The 17,512-nt window shown below is 40.2% G+C and overlaps 1 protein-coding gene across 1 annotated transcript in view; it reads right to left on the bottom strand.

Moving 5' to 3' along the window:
• The window catches only part of MCF2 (MCF.2 cell line derived transforming sequence), a 167,807-nt gene that overhangs the window by 45,774 nt on the left and 104,521 nt on the right, over positions 1-17,512 (bottom strand). Inside the window, exons 13-17 of the mRNA XM_063433524.1 lie at positions 12,048-12,219; positions 11,243-11,331; positions 8,828-8,916; positions 8,657-8,723; positions 7,472-7,587 (exon numbers count right to left, since the gene is read on the bottom strand). Of these exons, the coding sequence (XP_063289594.1) occupies positions 7,472-7,587; positions 8,657-8,723; positions 8,828-8,916; positions 11,243-11,331; positions 12,048-12,219 (533 nt within the window). The remainder of the gene's footprint in view (positions 1-7,471; positions 7,588-8,656; positions 8,724-8,827; positions 8,917-11,242; positions 11,332-12,047; positions 12,220-17,512) is intronic.

Genomic DNA, 17,512 nt, shown 5'->3' with positions numbered 1-17,512 from the left:
CAGGAGCAAAGTATTATATAAAGCATCGCCTAACGTGCACTACAGATTTTGTAGTATATAAATTAACTTGCCCATGCGGGCTCACATATATAGGCAAGACGGATCTACCTCTCCGTGAACGGGTACGGAACCATTGGTCTAGTATAAGAGTGGCCTATAGGGATCAAAAATTGGACCTCCCTGTGGCCAAACATTTTTTGGAGAAAGGCCATACATTACCAACTTTGAAACTGATGGCGATTGACCACATACCACCACCCAGGCGAGGGGGGGATCGCAGTAAGATGCTTCTACAACGTGAACTATACTGGATCAGAACTTTGAGAACAGTATACCCGGATGGGCTCAACGAAAAATACACCCTTTCTGCATTTCTATAAGTTCACGGATGGTATGAGATAAGCAATGTGATGCCCACCCTGGGGGATAGGCATACAGTCACGCTATTCTCTAACATCCAGTAGTATTTTGGCCATGTATAATCACGTATGTGAGATGGTGATATGGTGCCCACCCAGGGGGATAGGCTACCAGTCCATGGACTCACAGTGATCATGTTTATGCTGAGGATTACGTTAAAGATCTATGTTTGGTATATATGACCATGTAACTTTCCTTCTTTTTCCTTCGTTTTTGTAGTCCACATATTTAGGAGTGGATGGACATATGGGTCAGTGCATTTGGGAGTGACTATTTGACTTATTTCCCTCAGTTCCTATACTGTATCATACCATTTTTTGATTTATTGGTATAATTTAATTGTATGATTTTTATCGTTATCTTGGTAGTTTCTAGGTCCACCATTCTGGCCACTTACTCTAAACAAGCTATGGCTGTATAATTTATAGAATTGTTTGCCTATAGATATAATCTGTTGTGGTGGGTAAAAGACCCTCTGTCAAACAGTGAGATATAGTTTGCACCTTCTCCAGCCCTCTGCTACTGTACAATAGGCACTGGGGTATTGGTTGCTGGATACCCTTTTAGAGACCAATATTTGTCATAAATTAAGCTCTGGAATCAGATGTGGTTGTACCTTACTAATTTTGATAACAGTCTGATAAACAGTATGTGTCCCTTTTTCTTAAAAATCCTCTGATATGCCTTACTGATCGTATCTTTTGGAGTGAGGTCTAGATAATGGATTGGTTTGGTGAATTTACCTAGCCTGTTACTTGCTATGCATTAGGTCACATCTCTCCATTATGCTAAAGTGTAATTTGTTTTTAAAACACTTGTAAATATTTGTTACGGCACTATGTTGATAGGTCGCCATGGTAACGACCCTTGGCCGCGTCATTGAACGCGACGTCGCACGGCTGCTGACGCTTTCCGGTCAGCCGGCGCCAGTCTCGGTCCGTGCGTCCATGGGATCGGAGGCAACACAGGTGTGGTGAGTAATTAATTTATTATATGCTATATATGTGGGTTTTTTGTTGTGTACAGTGTATCCTGACGAAAGCTTGAGGAGATCAAGCTGAAACGTTGATTTTCGCTGTTTTTACTGGAAGGTAATAAAAGTTAATTTTTATGCAAGTCCTTGGAGTGCTATCTTGGATATATTTTTTATTTATATATATATATATATATATATATATATATATATATATACATACATATATATATATATATATATATATTCTAGTTCTTTTCTTCCTCCCTGTCCTGTGCTTGGGTTAAGCAATCCTTGCACCTTATTTATTATTTTCACTCTTGCAGTCATTTTGTTATCATGCAGTCTGCTAATGATAACCTCACTGGTCACCCTAGTCCCCCAGTGGGCACACCTGGCACAGACCCTCATGCTGACCCTAGTCTCATAGGTTCAGAAGAATTCCAGAGCCTACTGGACACCACCATGTCCAACTCTATCTCTAGGGTCATCTCTTCAGCAATGGGAGCTGTGTCCTCTACCATTTCTCACTCCATTACCCAGGATCTCATGCAAGCCCACCCTACACACGCTGCCTCTACGCAGTCACTTACATCCCCTGAGGGGGCATTACCAGGGCCAAAGCGCTAAGCAAGTGCATGCCTCAGGCTGTCTGTGATGGCGCGCAACAACCGCGCATTAGAGCTACTGGCCGGGCTACGGTGGCCAGGGATTGGAAGCGTGCGCGGGCCCAAGATACACGGTCTGACTCAGATGACGAGGGGGATGAGGGGTCAGACGACCAATACTCGGATCCTTACGAGGACGAGTTCTCGGAAAGCGAGAGCCTCCAAGGGAAACAATTCCCATCGACACTGACTTATGCCACGGCGCAGTCGGGTGCTCGGCTCGGACGCAGACCGCGGCACCGAGGAGATGCCCTTGTTTGACCCGAATAATTTAAGACATCCACGTTCCGCCGAATGGGAGCCCTCCGAGCATATCGCTCAGTACCTAGCTCTCAGGGTACGTAAATTCCTCTCACAGTAGGGTCGTAAAAAGCTGAGAGCGGAATGCCCCCGACCCATTATTCCGGATGCAGTGGCAAAAACCCCTGAAGTGGACCCACAAATAGTCCAGTTCCTGGCTAAAACCGTCTGGAAGCCAAAGAAGGGACTTAATTATTCACTCCGTAACTGTCAGGACAAGTTCCTAGACACACTGGGTCCAGTCAATAAATTGTATGAACTGCTAGAAGCAGCTCAGTAGGGTGAGGCACAACTGGACTTTGAGGTGGCGTTTGGCTGGCTCTAACGGCTAGTCTGTATGATTGGCAACGCTAATACAGCTATGTCTACCGAAAGCAGGAAAGCTATCCTGCTCAAGATTGAGCCCAAGCTAGCTAGCATGGCCAAGCTGAACCAAGAGCCACAGCTAAAGGCTTGTTATTCGGTGAGTCCTTCGTGAAAGACCTGGGCTCATACGAGAAAACCTTCATGGTTCTGGACAAGGCCCAATCGTCCATTAAACAGGTCTTCAACCAAAAGGTTTTCAGTGGGGCCGGTAGAGGTAGGAGCCGTCTATCCGGCCGCAACTCCCAGAGAGGTTTCTCCAGACCGGGCAGAGGCTCCTTCAACACACAGAGACCGAACCAAGAGCATTCCTATACTCTGTTTTTCCCCTCTCGAGGAAGTCCTTGGAATGCCCGCGGCGTCAGGAGGACACCCGCAGGAAAACGCCCTTATGGCGAGTACTATGTTTCCCCATTTTTCCCATATAAATGTGGGGGGCAGATTGGCTTTGTTCTCTCAAGCTTGGGCAATGATCACATCTGACAGTTGGGTGCTACAGACCATAGAGGGTTACCGCCTAGAATTGATGGGTCTTCCCTTTCAGGACTCCCCTCCATGGGTTCCCCACATACCCTGGTCACACCACAAGCTCATCTCCTTGGAGATCAGGGCTCTACAGTCCAAAAATGCTATAGAGGAAATCCCTCTAGATACACCAGGTTTTGTGAGCAACCTGTTCTTAGTGCCAAAGAAAGGCGGAGGCGTCCGACCGGTTATCAACCTACGACCCCTCAATGATGGAGGGCATTCACTGCCTCCGAGACCTTCTCCTCCCGGGAGATTGGATGGTAAAACTCGATTTGCAAGACGCATATCTAACGGTTCCGATAGCACTGGAGCACAGAAATCTGTTTCAATTCCGGTGTGGGACAAGGAAATGGCGTTTCGCATGCCTTTCTTTGGGTCTGTCCTCAGCCCCCTGGTCATCATGAAAGCTCTGAAGCCAGTGGTGGCCTTTCTCAGACTACACGGGATCCGCCTTATTATATATCTAGACGATATCCTCATACTCTCTGGGATACGGTCCCTGCTGTTAGTCCACCTGTCAGAGACCCTACACCTCCTCCAGAACCTCGGGTTCCTGGTGAACTGGGAGAAAATCGGTGTTACAACCTTCTCAACAGATGGAATTCCTGGGGTTCAGAGTCGACTCCATCCGACAAATCCTGTGCCTCCCGGCAGAAAAGAGGGTCAACATCAAAAGGGAAATACGACGTTTAATGAACCGCCCGGACATTTCACTGAGGCAACTGGCACGAGTGATCGGGCTACTGGCGGCCTCCATCCAGGCGATCTTCCCAGGGCCTTTACACTATCGGCACTCCAACGACTAAAAGCGTCCTGCCTCAGAAACGGCCAATCATACGAGACCAACTTCACCTTGGACGAGGAATCCAGGGAAGAACTAAACTGGTGGTTAACCCACATGGAGGCGTGGAACGGGCGAGCGATCTTCGGCTCCACCCCGGATCTCGTGATAGAGTCGGACGCAAGCTTACATGACTGGGGCGCGCGTTGCGGCTCCATATCCACCGGAAGCAGATGGTCAGTAGACGAATCATTCCTACACATAAACTCCCTGGAACTGCTGGCAGCCTCGTTTGCCATCCGCAGCCTCTCACCCAGGGGCATTTCATGCTCGATCCTACTCAAGTTGGACAACATCCCTGCAGTCAGGTACATAAACCACCAAGGGGGGGGCACCAAGTCGCATATTCTGGCAGTCTTGGCTCGAGACTTCTGGCATTATTGTTTACAAAACAACATGTCGGTGACCGCGGAGCACATACCGGGACTGGACAATTACACCGCGGACTGGAACTCCAGTTACCTAAGGGACTTGGGGGATTGGAGACTCCAACCGAAGGTATTCTACATAATCACGCGGTTATGGGGACCTTTGAGTGTGGATCTTTTTGCTTCCAGATTGAACACACAGCTTCCTCAGTTCTTCAGCTGGCGACCAGACCCGGAAGCCATGGCAACAGATGCGTTCCTCCAGGGTTGGTCCAAGGGACGAGACTATGCCTTCCCTCTGTTCAATCTGATTGCTCGGACTTTGGCATACCTCCAATGCTTCAGGAGCACGTTGGTCCTGATAATCCCATCCTGGAGATCGCAACCTTGGTTCCCTCTCCTACTGGAAATAGCGATCGATTGCCCACAGCTGTTACCGGATCAATCTTCCCTACTGACCAACCCAGATGGGAAGAACCACGACCTGATAGAGCAAGGACTTCTTTGTCTCATGGCATGGCTCCTTTCCGGGGACCCTGGGAAATCACAGAGGTTTCGAGAACAACTACCCAACTCCTGGCAAACGCTTGGGCACCGGGAACACCACGTTCCTATGCTGCAGCATGGAAGTCTTGGTCCAATTGGTGCCTGGAGAGATCGGTGGATCCCATATCAACCTCTGTAAGATCAGTGCTGGACTTCCTGACGCACCTATTCGAATCAGGCAAGGCCTTTCACACCATCAACATGTACCGATCGGCCATCTCGGCAGGGCATGATATCGTGGACTGACTCCCACTCGGACAGAACCCCTTGGTCTGTCATCTACTCAAAGGTGTTTGTTTCTCACGTCCACCTAATCCTAGATATGGATCCTTTTGGGATGTTAACGTAGTGTTCAGGCTCATAAACGAATGGCCATCAAACGCAGAATTGTCACTAAAACAATTGTCTGCAAAATTGCCTATGCTGTTTTGTCTGATATCCTGTAAGAGAGTATACGACGTAAGAGCTCTGGACTGGCAGGCCCGCGTGTTCACTCCGGAAGGAGTGTCATTCGACATTTCGCAGAGAACGAAATCAGCAACAAAGCAGGTCTTTTACCCAAGAATTCCAAATCAACCCAATCTATGCCCAATGCTGTGCCTAAAAGAATAGAGTCTCGCACTTCTACTCTACGCCCATCTAATGACGGACCCCTGTTCATCTCGCTGAAGAAACCACATCTTCCGTTGGCTACACCTACTCTTGCTCGTTGGGTAAAGTGGTTATTGGCTTCGGCCGGTATTTATGTCATGGTCTTCTCATCCCATTCAGTTAGGGGTGCCATGGCCTCTAAGGCTTCAACGCTGGCATGTCGACTGGAGGACATCTTGAAGGCCGCTGATTGGTCTACGGAATCCACATTCTGAAATTTTTATTTTAAACCAATCCAGCATTTCTCAGAAAGGGTTATAGCTCAGCTTTAAAAGAGCATACTAGGAGCCATCCGTGTCTTTAATAAAATTCCAAGATTTTACTATTAACATGACGTAAAGTCATGATTTTATTAATGACATGGAGGCGAGTATTATTTCCTCCCACCCTACCTGGGTGGCACTATGGATAGTCATACGACAGGCTATTTTGTTGGATGTTTACATACTCAGATCTTTCTGGATTACACCCCTTTTTACTCAGGTAAGTGACCATAGAGGTAACTTATCGCTGTGGATATAGTTTGACTGATGTGTTTCATGTATGATGACATCCTGACAATAGATTTTATCTCCAGGTCCATATAACCACCTATGTTGAAATATATGTTACAACCAGGTGACAATTGAGATATTACCATATTTCTCCTTTCTTTTTTAGCCTGAATACTTCTATCGAGTTGTCGGAGTTTGGGAGGACAGTTCTACAAGTTAACCATAAGGAATGGATGTATGGCTTCTATCCGATGTTCAGGTTTCGGTTCAAGTTTATCGTTTTGGTTATTGGCTGGTCTTCGGATCGCTACGGAAAGAGGAAAAAGGCTGGAGTGCTACACCTTATATACCAAGGGGGTGGATACTATTGGTAGCACTGTTAATATGCTAATGTTATATTATTTTTTTTTCTCTCTTTTGTATACATCTCTCTTCGCTGCTGAGGGAGAATTAAATAAAGAGAAGCATAATACTCGCCTCCGTGTCATTAATAAAATCATGACTTTACGTCATGTTAAAAGTAAAATCTTGGAATTTATAATCGCTTGTGCATAATTTGGCTCTTGTGTTTGCAACTACCATTATTTTTTTTTACTTTGTGGTGGAATGCATGCTGGGTCCTTTTTTCAATTGTCGGAAACTGGAAAGTGTATAAGACTTATTAGGTAAAAATACAACATTTTAAATCATAACAATTTCTGACAATAACCACATCAATTTTAAACCCCACTGGATTTTTTTTTTTTTTTTGCATGAAAGCGAAATTATTCCCAAATCGAATATTTCAATGATTGGCAAACCCACTCACGGCTGGGGGTTGGGTGAGACATTAGGTACTCCTCACTCATATTTATTTCCTCTTTAGGTTCCCCAGCCTTTCTTCTTTATTTCTGCTGTGGCATGCCCCATAGGGTCATGACAAAGGGTTTAAAACTCCCGTATATTAATCAGGGGGTTGTGTGCCTCCCCCTGCATGACCAGAAATCGTACGGTTGATGGTGAGCTGTGAGTACTATTGTATTTGTTTACTTCACTTAACAGAAATCAAATAAAATATTAGTTACAAAAAAAAATAAAAAATAAGTAATACCCAAGTCTATATAGCATTAGCTTGTGAAAGATACATACTTAAAAACTGTGGAACATGCAGATTTAACTGTGGAACATGCAGATTTAACAGTAAGTTTACATCAGCAACCTGCACCAGGGCATAGAACACATTGGACTTGTTAAATAAATAATCTTCATCAGACATATGTTTGTGCTTTGATCTTTTTCCCATCAGCAAACAGTTGTACATTTTTCTGATGTTCACTTACTTGTTGTGAAATTCATATATTTCGGGCATGTTTCCAAACAAAATATTCTTTGTATTTCGCAGTGACGGTGGCATGAAATGCGTCATAGCTGGGTTCTCCATTTCGGATCTGTATCCCTGGAAATTCAAATCAAACCTTTTTTTCACTTCACTCGTGATATATCAATCAAAAGCATGCACTTGTACAGAGAACAGGTAACAGGGCGAAAGGTTAATTGGAAAGGCTTGCTCTGTATCACAAACTAAACAAACAGCACCGAAAGTTAAAGGGAATTTCCAGTAAGTAGATAACCGGTTTACATCTACCATGAAGGATGATAAATCCCGTGTGGCATGTGTAAGATTGCAGGTCAAAAGCATTTGTTGTAATTGAGTTCATTTTTTACATTTGTCTCTGGGTTAAAATGTTGTTTTAAATCAATGACAGAGTTGTAACATATTAACACTTTGAGTGCAAGGACAGCACAGAGAATATTTCTAGGAGAGGTTAGAAATGAAAATTATTTTCTGTTGGATAGATACATCATTTTTTCTCATGTAGTTTAATTTCTCTTAATTTCCATCTCCAGGAAATTATGCATAGGCAGACAATTCCTACTTTTGCTCTTACTTCTTTTAAATAAAAATAAAAGTACACTTATTTGTCACAGTTGCCGTGTGAAAAGGTAAATACACAGGGCTTCAAGACACCATTTCCATGAATTTCACACACATTAAAGTATTAGTTAATGCCAAGCATGTCAAGCAAATTCACTTAATTTTTCTTTAATACAATGAAATTTTGGTAGTATGTACGTTTTGCCAGTTTGTCTTTTGCGATGGTCGACTATAGGTTTATGAAACACAATTATATTACAAACTGAACCCTGTATTTGTACAAGGGAATAGCATGGCTACTAGTATTTTTATGTGTTGTGTTCAAATATTCTTTACCACAATCTGTGTTATGTTATTATATATATATATATATATATATATATATATATATATATATATATATATCATATCAAAATATATGAATTTTGCAGAAACCGTATATAAGAAACTCAAGTACCACCACAAACTGATCAATAAAGACATTTTTTTCTTGGAAATGAATACACAACAAATAAAATAATAAAATCAGATAATAAAAATTCTGATAATTTGCGTGCAATTACAATAAACTGCAGATGGCAGAACGCACCAATAATACTGTGTAAAGTTCCTCTACATAAATCCGCTCAGTCTCTATCAGTTCATGAATAACATGCCTGAAATTAAACAGAAAATGCAGTTATATCATGTTCAGTTTAAAAAAAAAAAAGCCAAACTTTTTTTTTTTTTACAAATGTCAATTAGCTAAAAAAAATCATACCCTTTAAAAATATCCAAGCTGTCTTCACTTTCTGAAATAAATAGTTGCAGGGAGTTGCGTTTTTCTTGATAGTCATGCATCACTTCAATCTGAAATAAATCATTTTTATGTTGTTTTTTTTTGTTTTGTTTTTTATTAAAAGGTTTTCTATAACCAGTTCTGCAAAATGGTAAATATGTGTACAAACACTAAAATAGCTGTAAATAACATGCACAAACAGCAACACGGTTGTGTATTGAAATGTATTGAAAATTTTTAAGCTTTTTTTTTTATCTACTCTTTTGTCGAGGATCTGATATTTTTCCATTATTCTACTAATAATGGTCTTGCTTTACCGGGTTATTCTCTAAGTGAGAATTCAAAAAGAATTTTAAACTTAAGGCCAAATTAACCAAACTGGAAGCATAGCTAACTTAAAGAAGTTTTCCAGAATGGCCAGTTTGACCTTAAGTTTAAAACTCACTTTAGAATTCTCTTTGAATTCTAATGTTAGGGAATAACCCTCTTAATAGTTTTGGATACACTTTTCAAATGATTTAAGATTTGGCTAAACTTTGAAAAAAATTTTTTATATCATATACAAAACATTATATTAATATACCAAACAATATCAAAATATTAAAATATTTTTAAAAATATTAAATTATTTGAAAAGCTTATTTAAAAATATTACATCATTTGAAAAGCTTATACAAAATATTAAATCAAGGCCAGTGTTAGAGTGCTAATAGGCTAGCCCTGCTGCTTAAAGGGACACTACAGTCACCAGAACAACTACAGCTTATTGTATTTGTTCTGATGAGTAGAATCATCCCCTTCAGGCTTTTTGCAGCAAACAATGTATTTTCAGAGAAAATGCAGTATTTACATTACAGCCTATGGATAACTCCACTGGCCACTCCACAGATGGCTACTAGAGGTGCTTCCTGGGGCAGTGCTGCACACTGCTGCTGTACCTCTGCATGCATACACTGAACGTTCCTCGTTGATTCAATGCATCTCTATGAAGAGATGCTAATTGGACAGGGCTGTGTTTGTGCTAGCTCTGCCCTTGATCTGCCTCATTGACAGTCTCAGCCAATCCAGTGCTTTCCTATGTGATAGAATTGTGATTGGCTCAGAACACCATTTCTGATGATGTCAGCCAAGGATGCAGATCAGTGGCAGAGCCAGCAGCACCAGACTGGAATAAAAATTGTGTTGCTATATTTAGGGGGGCCAAGGGAGGGCTTGATGGTGGTTTTAACACTATAGGGTCAGGAAAACATGTTTGTGTTCCTGACCCTATAGTGTTCCTTTAGCTTGATAGATGAGGTCAGCATGTTGAGAGTCGTGGGAAAAGAATATGTTTTAAAAGGGCAATATGCTCTATTAACCCATGAATCTATGGATGCAGTCCTTCCAGTTTGTAGCATAACTATTTTGTATTTGTTTGACAAAATCTGCATATTTTATTGGTACCAATAGCATATAGCCCCAGCATCTGCATTAATATGGATGTAACAGCAAATATAAGTTGATATTACTAGAGGTGTGGAAAAAAAAAAGAAAAAAGAAAAGAAAGGATATGTACCTATATTCTCATACATCTAAACACAAAAAATAGTAAGTGTTTGCTTTTAATACAAAAAAAGTATACAAACATTATTATTTTAATTATAATAAAAGTACTTAATAATAAGAGAAGCACAAAATATTTTTTTTTCAAACTTGATAGTTCACCAGATTTATGTAGATATCACACATCCCACGTAAAATATATAAATGGTGCAAAAATACATCAGGAAAAATAACAAGAGTTAAATATTTGTATTTTTACATGGAAAACCCATATGTAAGCCCAGATGGCTGAGCAGGTTTATATATATATATATATATATATATATATAAATATATATATATTTTTTTTACTTATTAATATACATGCATTGATAGGAAATTCATTTGCACAACAAATGGTTTGCATAATCACAATGTACTAGACCAGGAGCAATAATATGTATTTGGTATGTTGTTATCTGTTTAAAGGGCCACTACAGGCACCCAGCCCACTTAAGCTCATTTAAGTGGTCTGGGTGCGGTGTCCCAGGTCCCTTAACCCTGAAATAGTAATTATTGCAGTTATTGGGAAACAACCTCTAGTAGCAGACTACCACATGTTTTTGTCATTACAAGCAGAAAAAGGTTGGGCTATTTTTTAATCGTGAATAAGATATGTGATGAGGATTACTAAAGTTAAACCCAGTTTTAAGGTGGTCACGATTTCTAACTTCGGTGGCATTACAAGTAGAATAAAGTTGTGACATTTTTGAATTGTGAATAAGGTTAAAAAAACACTCTAGTAATACTAGTCGAAAGTCATAAAGTGCGAATGATCATATAAAGATGCTCCATTGTATGTTAACCCTATATTACCTTACGAGAAGTTTGAACTTTCCGTGTTGTTCTTTTTCCTGGCAATGTTATGTCAAAAGAGAACTTCAGAGTTGAATTGAAATCCATACCTATATTAGAAAATTCTAAATGTCAATCACATATGTTATACTGTGTACTGAAAATTATTATCTTTCTCCCAAAACAAATCTTTCTTATAATTCTAAAAAATATAACATAGCAAACATGCATCGTTTTCATAAATTACACACAGTTACCATAGGCAATGGGAGATATATGAAATAAGAAAGCGGGAAAATAAAGATTAAAAGCGAAAAGGGGGAAGTGGCATTACAGAAAATAAAGGAGTGTTAGCACTTTTGTAGGACATAGTGTACTGAGGGGGCTGCACCACATGGCAAAGAATCATCCCCTAATTATAGTAAAAAAAACTCTTCCTGTGACTCTTAGGTACTGTCATCAGAGCAAGGGGAAGTATTATTGTGACAAAAGTGTTCAAATGTTGGAGAGGAGTTATGTAAGTTATGTGACATCTATTTCCATGCTTGGTTGCTATTTAAGGTTATAGTTTTTAGGGAGGGTGGAAACTTCCAGAGTTCTCCAATATCGAGCGACTTACAATTTGATTACTAGAAATATGTGTCAAATCAGCTTTTGGTACCAGACACTTATACCATGGGAGAGGATATGTAAGAGTTGAAAACCATTATATTTTCGATTGGATTACACTTACAAGTGGGCTTTAAACAGAATGGTTAGATTGATTAATATAGCCCTGCCCTGTTTTTGATTGATATAGGAATATTAATTTAAACTGGTAACTTACCATGCCTTGGTGAGAACAGTGGTGATTTTGCTCTTGGAGAAGTCTCTGGTCGAGGGGCCACCAACTGAACCGGCCTCACTTGCTTATCAGCCAACTTTTTGAGACAAGTTTGCCTGTTCTCAAACAAACCTCGCACATTTTCAATTTTGAGATGAACAGCTTGAACTTGGTTCTGTTAATTCAGAATTTTGAATGGTAAGGTTTACTAAATTGTCAAACGGTCAAAAAATGATTAAATATTTTTGGAGCTTTGCACATTGCTTCCAAAACAGACTAGATACAGTAGAGCCTACATAATATGTCACTTATAATACCATTTTTTTTTATTTATTTGTTTTATTAAAAAGTGTAAATGTTCTATGATTCTGAAGAACATAAAATAATGTTATCACTCAAATCAATAACTTTTATTTCATTTATAAATTGTAATTTTAACAATAAAGTGGAGCCACTGTAAGAATACATAAATTATTATCTTTGTCTGCGATTTATTTTATGACCAATTAAAGTCTCACCTGTCATACTGATGTCTTCTCCTGGAAGGAAGTAATCTTACTTCTTGCATAATAAAAATAAACCTCTTTTCACCTAGAGCTAAAGACCTTTAAGGGTTATTTGCTAAATAGCAAATGTATTATTATTCAAAGTTAATTAAAATTTAAGGCCAAAGTAGTCAAATTGGAATCCTGTGTGACAGCAACGTATCCTTTATTTCCTTTATTTGCTATGAACACCTCATGATTATCTGAAAACTTTGACCGCTCATCCCTTTCTGGGCTTAAAAAAACTCCCTATTCGCTTCCTCATCGTACTTATTGCATTAATATTAACCAAGACATTTATAAACTTCACTTGATGCTTCCTTAGCAAATTCAGGATGCTGCAGCCATCATCTGTCTAATCATGTTTTGGTCTGTTTGTGCTTCCTCACTACTGAAATAATGCTCACTTTACAACATTGGGCCTCCACATCACTCTTTATTCATCTCTACAAACAGGCCTTCCTGTCTCTCCATTCCCATATCATTACTACATTTAACTCACTCTTCAATTTTTGCCCCTTTTTCCATTTACCAAGCAAACTATTTCAGCCATCATATCCCATCAACCACCTATTTGCCATCATTTTGTAAATTCCCCAAAACCCATCTATTTACAAACACCTTCTCCGGTCCTCCATATTCCAATATCCCTCATGACACCTTCCTCCTTGCTCCTATTATTCTTAACTAACCTCTAGTTTACCCATCACTGCACCTCTACCAATGTTCAACAGATTTAATTCAGTCTACCTCAATCTGAGTCTAATGTTTTAAATGTGCCCATTTGTGACTTTTATTATTACTAATCTACATAAAGCATCCCGGAAAAAGAGTCTCTGTAAGAAATGTTAAATAAATAAACCATATCAACAAATAGCATTCAATACCAATACTTAATCTGACTACTTATACTAGGCTTTTAAAATGTGAAATTCACTCCACAGATGAAAATTTAGCCAGTGCTATATACATAAATGATGAAAACAGGAATGTTACTAGGCAGCAACATGGCCAAAGTCATTTGAAAATGGTTTGGCCGGCCCCATACATATTGATTTAAGTCCCTTTACAAACTCCATCCTATACCATACCCTTATCCCACCACTAAACCATAACATAGTCTATGCATCTCATTATAACACCAATAAAGTTATTCACAAAAGTGAGAATTAAAAATAGCACAAAGTGAATGTCAAATAGCCGAACTGGAGAAATTCTCTAAGTCAGCTGTAACTCCATTTTGGCTTCTCTGACCTTAAATTAAAAATTATCTTTGAATTTACATTGCATTCTCACCTTAGTAAATAACCCTGCAAATCTTTGAAATATATATAAAAAAAATTACATTAAAATAAATAAATATATATATATGTATTAAGGCCGTTTGGCCTGTATTTGTGGGAGGGGCTTAAATTAATTCACTCCCCTATATAAGGGGCACCCCTTACCTGACTCATATCGCTTGAGGTCAGCATCAGAATGACCCTCCCACCCACTCCTCATTTCAACACTTTCTCTTTTCTTTCCATTTACTTTACTTTCTTACTCCTTGGTGGGCCCTCTTTATTTACAGGCCTACCGTATCGTCGGTCTCGGCACACCACAACCGACTTGCTCCCTTTATACTATCCTACGCTTGTGCTGGATCCTTACTCCATATACGGCTATTTGCCCCTTACACAAATATATATATATATATATATATATAAATAAATAAAATAAAAGGAAACATAGGTTAAAGGTGACTGGTGTATTTATTGAAGAAAAACTATTAATAAGTCATAATTTCTGTGCACAACACAATCACCGTTTCGACCCTTTAAGGGTATTTTTCAAGAAAGACCCTTAAAGGGTTGAAACGTAGATTGTTTTGTACATAGAAATTATGAATTATTGAATGATCATTTTCCTGTCCCAGGATAATAATAAAGCGATGTATTGAATTGAAAAGTCACATCTGCGTAGTGTTTAAGAGAGGTAGTAAAAAATTATAATTTTCCTTTAATATGCTTAAAAAAATTAATATCTCTCTATATACGTGATTATGGGCAGATTCATATAATATATTTGACTCTATGCCCTAGGAAACTAGGTCACAAGCCGACAGGAACCTCACGAGTTTTGATTTACAATGTGCAGCTGCGTCTGTTTGCCAGTCTAGCGACACAGAACTGCAAAAAAAAAAAAGACGTTTTAGCTATAAATGACAGTTTGTAATTTTAATGTTCAAATCTTCCCTATGCAGCTGTTCTGTGCTTTGCTGGTGTCATGGCACATATCTGTAATTTGTGGCTTTTTTTGAGCATCTTATTAACATTAAAAGATTGTCTGCTACCCGAATCTGCCTCCATAGTACAATAAAATATTTTTAATGGAAAAAAAAAAAAAAATGTTGACCCTTTCATACTTTGAGAAGACATATACATTATTAAGTTCATCTCTCTCCTCATTTTTTTTCTAGTTAAATATAAAGTGGATTCTGGATGTACAGTTCGTTCTGAACAATCTACTCTGTGATTAAATATATATTCTTCTAGTCTTCCATATAATCTCCTTGTTGCCATGCCACTTGGATTAGAGTTCACAGCCTGGCCCTATTTTTGGCAAAGGAATTGGTATAAGAAAGGTAATAGAGTTGTGCAGATGATGTCAGTATCTTTGGATGCCTAACATGTCACGGGAGTAGTTGCAAGAGATGCTCTTTATATCTATGCATTACTCCCCACATTATCTATACTTTCTAAAAATTCAAGTAAAACATGTTTTGGGTTCAGGGAAAGCAGCCCTTTAGAAACTTAGAAAAATACAATGTGAGGGCAGATAAGAACCATTCGGCCCATCTAGTCTGCCCAATTTTCTAAATACTTTCATTAGCCTTCACTGGTCTTATCTTATAGCTAGGCTAGCCTTATGCGTATTTATGGCTAGGATAGCCTTATGCCTCTACATCTACAGGCCAGCAGTACTTGAGGACTGCAGACAGCACAGACATTTTAGCCCCCTTTGCAGTGCTAGATAACAACAGAACCGGTAAATGTACTTGTTTCAATGAACAGGGGGTGCACAAAACATGTTATTTTGAGTGAGACTCATAGGATTTGGGATCCAACACTCCCCATAGACTTGATCCTCCCGAGGCAGGACAATGTGGTTGGCACTACAAACCACTCTCCATTTGTGAGTTTTATTCCTTCGGGAATTTGTTTTATGTTAAGTGTAGTTTAATTTATTTTAGTTGTATTGATCTGCACTATGTATTTGTAAATATACTTTTTAGGATATATTTGAGAAGACATTGGTATTGTATTTTACATGTTTTGTAAGGTTTTGCGCACCAATTTCTAATGATTTAATTTAATCTGCAATGAAACACACAGTATTCACACACTGCACTGACGATTCATACATTGCACAAAATATTCACATATTAGAGACAGCAATAACACACTACAGCATTCACATATTTCAGACAGGATTTACACACTGCACATCAGAATAACACACAGAATCCATAAATTAGACAAATTAGTTACACACTGCACACGGTATTTACATATTAGACAAAAGTCGCACACTACACACTGGAGTAATACAACATACACAGTGTTCACACATTACGCAAATAAGACACATCAGGACACACCATATGCAGCAGGGGAGGGCTGGCAGCCTTAGGCCTGGGGGGCAAATCCAGTCTAGTGGCCCATTGCACCAAGAGGAGAGTAAAAACACCTTTCCCATGTGATTGAAAGTTTGTGTGTGTGTGTGGGGGGGGGGGGGGGGGGGTGAGCAGTCACCTAAACAGACAATCAATGACAGGCACACACACTTGCTGATTTGGCACATACTAAAAACACACACTCACTGACAGGCACACGCACACACTCACTGACAGGCACACAGACACACACAGAAAGACACATCGTTACAGGCATACTGACTCAGACAGACAGACATACTGACACACACAGGCATACTGGCTGACACAGACAAATTGGCACACACACAGAGACATACTTGCACACAGACATACTGACACACACACAGAGATACTCACACAGACACACACAGAAAGACACACTGTTACAGGCATACTGACTCAGACAGACAGACATACTGACACACACACACACAAACTGGCACACACACAGAGACATACTTGCACACACATAGACAGACATACTTGCACACACATAGACAGACATACTGACACACACACAGACAGACATACTGGCACACACATAGACAGACATACTGATGCACACACACAGACATACTGATGCGCACACACAGACACACTGACATACTAACGCACACACAGACATACGGACACACACACACACACAGACATACTGACACACACAGACATACTCATACACACAGACATACTCATACACACAGACATACTCATACACACAGACATACTCATACACACAGACATACTCATACACACACACCCAAACTTTACACTTTTAAAACCAGTGGACAGGGGCTGAGTAAAGGGACAGGGGGTGGTGGTAGTGGAGGGTATAAGCTGTAATTGGGGGTTTAGGAATTGTATGGGGGGATAGGGGCTGAAGCAAGTTGATGGCTACAATTTGGGAAAGGGGCTGTGGTGTGGGTAATATGGGTTGCAATTGGGGGAGAGGAGCTGTAGTGGGGATGTTATGGGGCTGTTGTTCGGGGGCATGGGGCTGAAGAAGGGGGCAGGAGCTGAGAGGGGGGAAAGGAGCAGGGAAAGGGTGGGACAGGGGCTGACCAAGGGGACAGGGGCTGACTAAGGGGACAGGGGCTGACTAGGGGGACAAGGGCTGAGGAGGGGGGACAGGGGCTGAGGTAGGAGCTGACTAAGGGGACAGGGGCTGACGAAGGGGAGGTGTGGACAGGGGCTGAGGTGGGGACAGGGGCTGACTAAGGCTGAGG

Source organism: Pelobates fuscus, chromosome 9 (genome assembly GCF_036172605.1).
Source record: "Pelobates fuscus isolate aPelFus1 chromosome 9, aPelFus1.pri, whole genome shotgun sequence".
Classification (NCBI taxonomy): Eukaryota; Metazoa; Chordata; class Amphibia; order Anura; family Pelobatidae; genus Pelobates; species Pelobates fuscus.
Note: the sequence above shows the minus strand (reverse complement) of the source record. Positions and strands in the feature narration are given on the sequence as shown.